The following is a 7,512-nucleotide window of genomic DNA, read 5'->3' on the forward strand; positions in this document are numbered from 1 at the left end:
AAAAATCCAGCGTGGTTGCAAAAGAGCTCTCTGAGAAATTGAGGGATAAAAAGGACAAGTATAAAAAAATAGAAAGAGGGGCATATAACTAAACAAAATGCCAACAGCAAATAGCCCAAATCTACAAATAATGAAGTCAGGAAAGCTAAGGTCTAGAATGAGCTAAGATTGGCAACAAATGCCAAAATAATAAAAAAAAGGAACAAGAAACAACAGGTCCATTAATGGGAGTAGATGGCAAGAAGATGACAGGCAACAGGGAGGTAACAGAACTGCTTAAGTCCTTCTCTGCATCTGTCTTTATGCAAAAGGAAGAAATAGCCCAACCTATCAAAAGCGACACTGAGGGAAATAGAACAGGAATGCAAAATAGGCAAGGATTTGGTAAGACAACACCTATCCAACCTGTATGAGTACAAATCACTTGGATCCAATGGTTTATATCCCAGGGTTCTGGCACATGTGATCTCAGAACCAATGAATGTAATTCTTTCAAAGCACAGGGAAACTATGAGAAGACTGAAAAAGAGCTTATGTGATTCCAATCTTCAAAAAGAGGAAGAAACTGGATCCAGGAAACTATAAGCCAACCAATGGACATTAATATCTGGGAAAGTACTAGAAAAGAAAATCAAGTGGTGGATCAATGAGGACCTAGAAATGAATGAGCCAATTACTAAAAGCCAGCATGGGTTTGTTAAAAAAGATCATGCAAGACAAATCTTATTGCTTTCTTTGATAAAGTGACTAAATTAATGTTTAAAGAAATGCTGCAGACATAGTAGACTACAGTCTACCTCCAGATAGGATAGAACAGACAGAGAATACCACCAGTAGATGGATTCAAAATTGGTTGACCAACTGCACCCAGCATGTAGTCCTCAGTGGAACAATGTTTATATGGAAGGAAGCATGCAGTGAGGTACCACAAAATTCTGTCTAGGTCACAGTGCTCTTCAGCATCTTCATAAATGATCTAGATGAGGGGACAGAAGGGGAACTCATCAAATTTGCAAATGACATCAAGCTGGAGAGAATTGCTAGAAGATACTCAAGATTCAGAAGGATCTTGACAGACTTGAGTCCTATCCAACAAGATGCAGATCAGTAATGAGAAAAATAATGTTCTGCACAGGCAGAAAAACCAAATGTATAGAGTTGGCAGCATCTGGCTCAACTAGTAGTACCTGTGAGACAGATCTAGGTGTCCTGGTGGACCACCATTTAAATATAAATCAAGAGTTTGCTGCAGCTGTCAAAAAAACAATGCATCAACAGAGGAATAGTATCAAGATGACGAGAGGTAATAGTACTATTTTATACTGGACTAATGAGGCCACACTTTGAATATTGCAGTCAGTTCTGGTCTCCACAGAGTTGCTGAGACCCTAGAAAGTATGCAGAGAAGAGCAACAAATAGGATAAGGGATCTGGAGGCTAAACCTTATGATGAACAGTTAATGAAACCAGATAAGTCTAGCTATCAAACAGAAGGATTAATGGTGACCTGATAGTTGTCTTCCTGTACTTGAGGGACTGTCACAGAGAAGAGAGGGGTCAACTTATTCTTCAAAACACCAGAGAGCAGACAAGAAGCAATAGGTGGAAGCTCATTAAAAAGAGATCCAACCTAGAACTAAAGAGAAATTTCCTGACAGTGAGAACAATTAATCAATGGAATAGCTTGCCGCCCAAAGTTATGAGTGCTCCATTACTGGAGGTTTTTAAGTACTGACTGGACAACCATTTATTCAGGATTGTATAAGGTCCTGCCTTGAGCTGGGGTTGCCCTCCAAAGTCCCTTCCAGCCCTATGATTCTATGTTTCTAAGCTAGGAAAATTATGATATGACTCTTCTCTTTTATTTATATGGGACAGACCCCAAACAAACCCTTTCAGCTTTCTTTGTTGACAAAGACCTTACCTTAATTTCTCTAATAGATGTTTCTGTATCAATTGAAATAGAAGTATCCCCACTGCCTCGGCGAGAAAAGGTTCCACCTAGGGAGGCTAGGTTAGCTGCTGATAAGCTTGATGCAGTTCGGATTCCCTGCAATTACACACACACAGAGAGAGGGGGGGGTATATAAGTGATGTTTACAAGACAGTTTATTATAAATCTTTACAGATAATCCTGAGTTATGACCATAATGAAGTCTGCCCATTAGAGCTGAAAGTCAGAACAATGTTAAATGAACTTGCCTCATGTAACTAACAGCCATTCCTGCTCTCCCCAGTGTCTTAGTTAAACAAATGCACAGGTCATTAAGTAAAGATCCTGGGAGGCCTAGTGCAGGCATAGGCCCATCTGCCTCAGGCCTCCCAAGGCCTCATCCACCCCAAGATACCCCATCTTCCTGTCTCTTGGAGGCCTTGCATGCTGATCCACCACACAACTGACTTGGCAGCAAAAAACAATGCAGAAGGAAAACTGTGCATGCATGCCCTTTCCAATTCTGCCCCTGCCCTTCCTCCTGCCAGGGTGCCCTGCCTTTCTGGGACAAAAAAGGACCAGTTCCCTAGCCTTTCAACGCTTTTTGCAGAAAAAAAATCAGCTTAGCCAACTACAGCACATGTGTAACAAATGAGAGATGCTGGGTCCTTGAAAAACTGTTTTGTTCCTTGTTGGCTACCTGAAGGACACAGCAAAGACTTAAAGGAAAACCCTACATAACTCCTAGAGGCAGTTGGATGAACAGATCTGCCATCAAACCACTTCAGCCCTACTTCGCTGTGATAGCAGCATGCTATAAAGAATGGAAAGGGGGAAAGAGAGGATATAGGGAGAGGGATGACAGGAAACAGAAGTGCCCACCAGAGACAATGATTGAAAGATCCAAGGACACCGCCCTGGGAACAGAATGAGAACACCTACCAAAGAGCCACCAAACTTTAAAACTGTTACAAAACACCTAATTTGAACCTTACTGGACACTATCAAGCTGACCAAGAGGGGAAGGCCTGGGAGAAGAGAAAACCACTTGGTTTATGCGGGAAATCTCAGATCTAGCTTTGCTCATGCTGTAAGCACTTGGCTTTAGTAAAAGTATATCTTTACTACAAATGGAGTTGAGGGTCTTTCTTTCCTAAATGACCAAGCTGGGACAGGCCTGATCTGCAATAATGATCACCTGGAGACCTTTGTCTACTGTGGGGACTATGCATGGAATGTCCATTCACAAGAACAAGGAGGAGGAGATGGAGACCTGAGAAGACCTGTGGGAAGGGATAGAAGCCCTGGAAAACCAACCAAAGCCCAGGTGGTCTATAGGGATCAGAAAGATGGAAGAGTGGGGACTTCCGGTTCCGGATCACGGCGCCTTTAGTCACACGAAGAGACTTGTCTTCTCGTCAGCTAGCTTCCCTCTGCCGGTAGACCCTTATGCGGGTCAAAAGTCGCCCTGGAGGGTGCGACTTCTGTCAAAGAGGCTTCGCTTGGCTGCGGAGGAGCGGTGGCTCCTCCAGCTGTCCGGGCCAACTCTGAGGGCCGACGGAGAAGAAGATCGGCCAGTAAAATGGCCGATCACCTAGCCGCTCCAAACTGCAAGTCAAAGAACATCTAAGCTTGAAAAACCACCGTGGTGAATCCGGTTGAGACTTTTTTTTTTTTGCTCCTCTCTTCATTCTATTTTGCTTTTTTTTTGCCTGTAAGAGCCCTGTTGGAATTATTTCCCTGGCTTGGAAGGGGCGTTGTCTTACCTGAACGCCTTTTCTCAGCACGGAGATGGAGAATCCACCAATGGGTTTAGACTGTGTTCCTGCCCAATGAGATCAAGTCAGCCAAAGTTGCAACGCCTGTCCTGGGCTAGAGTGTCCCAGTCTCGATGCAGGCGAAGCCATGACTGACAGCAAGACGTGTTGGCTCATAAATCTAGCCCTAGGCCTAAGTAACCTGCAAGGACGGGAGTGGATTCTCCATCTCCATGCTGAGAAAAGGTGTTCAGGTAAGACAACACCCCTTCTCCAGCACTGGAGATGGAGAATCCACCAATGGGACATACCAAAGCCTACTGTCCCTGAGGGAGGGGAGCAGGCCGGTCCGGCGTGGCACTTTGAGGTATGACCTGTTGGAGAACCCTCCTAACAAAGGAGGCCTCCGCCAAGGCGAACCTGTCAATCTTGTAATGCCTTATAAAGGGAGATGGTGAAGACCATGTGGCCGCTCTGCAAACGTCCTCAATGGACGCCTGAGTGGCCCAGGCTGCAGAAGTAGCCGTGCTACGGGTTGAGTGGGCTGTGACCCGTCGTGGAACCGGCAATGACTCAGCCTGGTACAGCCCCGCAATACATGCCCTAATCCACCTGCCAATCATGGAGGAGGACACCTTCCGACCTTTGGAAGAAGGATGGAAGGAGACAAAGAGGGCCTCAGAGTTGCGGAAGTCAGCTGTCCATGAGATGTAGTAACGGAGCGCTCTGCGGACGTCCAGAACGTGCCATTGCCGTTCCAAGGCATGAGATGGGTGAGGACAGAAATCTGGGAGTACGATTTCTTGAGCCCTGTGAAAAAGAGAATTGACCTTAGGAAGGAATGTAGGATCCAGACGAAGGACCACTCGGTCCTGGTGAAAAAAGCACAAGTCATCTCTGATTCAAAGTGCCACCAATTCTGATATTCGTCGCGCAGAGGTGATTGCCACCAGGAATGCGACCTTGTGCGATACGTATCAAAAATCACATGTCTTGAGGGGCTCAAAGGGTGGTCTGGTTAGAGTCCAAAGAACCTGTGGCAGGTCCCAAGAGGGATACCTGTGCACTACAGGGGGCTTGGTGTTAGTAGCACCCTTGATGAACGAGCGGATCAAGGGATGATGACCTAGGGAAACCGCGGAGTCAAAGGTAAGTACAGTGGAGAGAGCGGCGACTTGTCTGCGCAATGTGTTTGGAGCCAAGCCCTTCTCCAGACCCTGTAGAAGGTAATCCAATATATGTGGAATTAAGTCTGGAATGGTCAAGTGGTGGTTCGAGCACCATGAACAGAAGTTCCTCCACGTGGCCTCATAAATATGGTTGGTAGAGGACCGATGGGAGGCCTGGATTACGGTAATGACCCCTGGCGAGCAGGACTCCTGGGACAAGATCGAGCGCTCAAGTGCCAGACGGCTAACTGGAGCCATTGGGGATCTGGATGAAGAAGAGTCCCCTGGCTAAGTGAGACCCGATCTGGGGGAATCCTCCATGGGGCTGCTAGACAGAGGTTCACGAGGTCGGCGAACCATGGTCTCTGTGGCCAATACGGGGCCATTAGAAGAACCTTCACCTGCTCCCAAAGAAGCTTGCGGACAACCGCCGGAAGAAGAGGAAAAGGAGGGAAGGCGTAAAGCAGTCCCTCCGGCCACGGGCTCCGAAGAGCATCCACCCGTTCCGCCCCTGGATATGGAAAGCAGGAAAAGAATTGCTGGAGATGGACGTTTGTCGGGGAGGCAAAAAGGTCTAGAACTGGCAATCCGAAGCAGTGGCAGATCTCCCTGAAGATCCTTGGGTGCAGGTGCATTCCGAATGGTCCACCGTCGCCCGGCTCAGGAAGTCAGCCTGAGTGTTTGCCTCCCCTGAAATGTGGTCGGCCTTGATGGAGGCTAGGTTGGCTTCTGCCCAGGAGCCCAGCAGGAGTGCCTTGGTCAAGAGTGCACGAGATCGGGTGCCCCCTCACATGTGCCTTGGCAGCCACGTTGTCTGTGAGGACCAACACTTGATGCCTTGCCACTGCGCTGCAAAAATGGTGGAGGGCCAGGTGTACGACCCTGAGCTCCAGCCAGTTGATATTGTGCCAAAAGTCGGAGCAGGACTAACGGCCCTGGGCCCACTGTAAGTGAAGGTGCGCTCCCCAGCCGAACAGGCTGGCGTCGGTCATAAGGGTAAGTCGATCGGGCTCCTTGAAGTAAGACCCCTTGAGCATGGCCGACGAGAGCCACCATTTGAGGGATCGCGAGACGTGAAGCGGAAGTCTTACCCTTCGATTGGAGGAACTGATGTACAGTCTCTGGAAGGGGAGCAGGAACCACTGAAGGTTCCTGGAGTGGAGCCTGGCCCAAGGTACAATCGCAATGGCCAAGATCATCTTCCCCAGTAATTGGGAGAGGCTGGCCAACGTTACCGTTCGACCCCTGCGCAATTGGAGAATCGACTCCCTGATGCTGTCCCGGCGTGCTTGGGATAAATAGACCCGGCATTCCACCGTGTCTATGATGGCCCCTAGGTGTAATAACCTTGTTGCGGGGACCATATGGCTCTTGGAGAAGTTTACCGAGAACCCATGATTCTGGAGCAGCATTATCACTAGTTCAAGATCCGCCTGAGCGGCCTGGATCGACGATGACTGAATTAGAATGTCGTCCAGGTAGCACTGGACTCTGACTGGCACCATTCTCAAGTGAGCTGCTAGAACCGCCAGGATCTTGGTAAAGACTCACGGAGCCGAGGATAGGCCGAATGGGAGTACCCTGTACTGATAATGGTGTCCCCTGTGGACGAATCTTAGAAACCGGCGGTGGGTGAGAGAGATGGGGATGTGGAGGTATGCTTCCGTGAGGTCGATAGACGTCAGGAAGTCCCCCCTTCTTATGCTTCCCAAGATGGACTGGAGCGTTTGCATCTTGAATTTGCGGTATGCAAGATGATAGTTTAATCCTTTTAGATCCAGGATGGCTCTCCATCCCCCTGACGCTTTGGGGACGACGAAGAGGATGGAGTAAAATCCCCGACCTCTCTGATCCAATGGCACTGGTTCTATGGCCCGTATGTTTAAGAGGTGACGAATGGCCTCTCGCATTAGTTTTTTCTTTATTGGATTTCTTAATTGGGGACAAGAAATGAAGCGATTCAGGGGGTTGGAGATGAACTCCAGGGACAGTCCGTGACGCACGGTGTTTAGGACCCATGCATCTGTGGTGGTGGCTTCCCACTGGCGGGCAAAGAGAGAGAGTCTGCCCCCGATGGGAGGATCCGCCTGAGAGTCACTTGGATCGGCGGAATGGGCGGCCGCTCCCGTTTGCCCTGAAATTGTTGTCTGGGTCTGGAAACCTGTCTGTCAGACTGTCTGTCCTGTCTGATAGGGAAAGAACGGTTGGGCTGGGAATAATTGGACCTGGTTCCAGCACAAAAGGACTGCCTCCATGAGTAGGTTTTGGGACATTTGTCTGATCGTTTAAGGAGGTGATTGAGGACCTTACGTTTATCCTTATTTTCAGTGAGGTAAGGATTCAGAGCTTCACCAAACAATTTTCCTCCCTGATAAGGGGCTGCTGACAAGCGCCATTTGGACTTGGCGTCAGCGTGCCAGTGTTTCAACCAGAGCATACAGCGGTTAGTGACGTTGGACCACGGTATCATGCTGCGGCGTCTCGGTGAGTTAGGAGTGGGAGGCACTGTTATGCGGTGGTTCTCCTCCTTCCTCACCGACCGTACGCAGTCTGTATTGGCAGGGGGACAGAGGTCGACTCCTAGACCCCTAACATGTGGGGTGCCTCAGGGGTCGGTCCTCTCTCCCCTACTGTTCAATATTTATGTGAAGCC

The 7,512-nt window shown here is 48.6% G+C and overlaps 1 protein-coding gene across 6 annotated transcripts in view; it reads right to left on the minus strand.

Moving 5' to 3' along the window:
- LRRFIP1 (LRR binding FLII interacting protein 1) overlaps positions 1 to 7,512 on the minus strand; it is a 234,461-nt gene that overhangs the window by 93,313 nt on the left and 133,636 nt on the right. For all 6 annotated transcript variants that reach the window (XM_015832181.1, XM_015832180.1, XM_015832177.1 and 3 more), the window contains one exon: positions 1,925 to 2,050. In XM_015832181.1, the coding sequence (XP_015687667.1) occupies positions 1,925 to 2,050 (126 nt within the window). The remainder of the gene's footprint in view (positions 1 to 1,924; positions 2,051 to 7,512) is intronic.

This window comes from Protobothrops mucrosquamatus, unplaced genomic scaffold (genome assembly GCF_001527695.2).
Source record: "Protobothrops mucrosquamatus isolate PMUCROS unplaced genomic scaffold, P.Mucros_1.0 scaffold_311, whole genome shotgun sequence".
Classification (NCBI taxonomy): Eukaryota; Metazoa; Chordata; class Lepidosauria; order Squamata; family Viperidae; genus Protobothrops; species Protobothrops mucrosquamatus.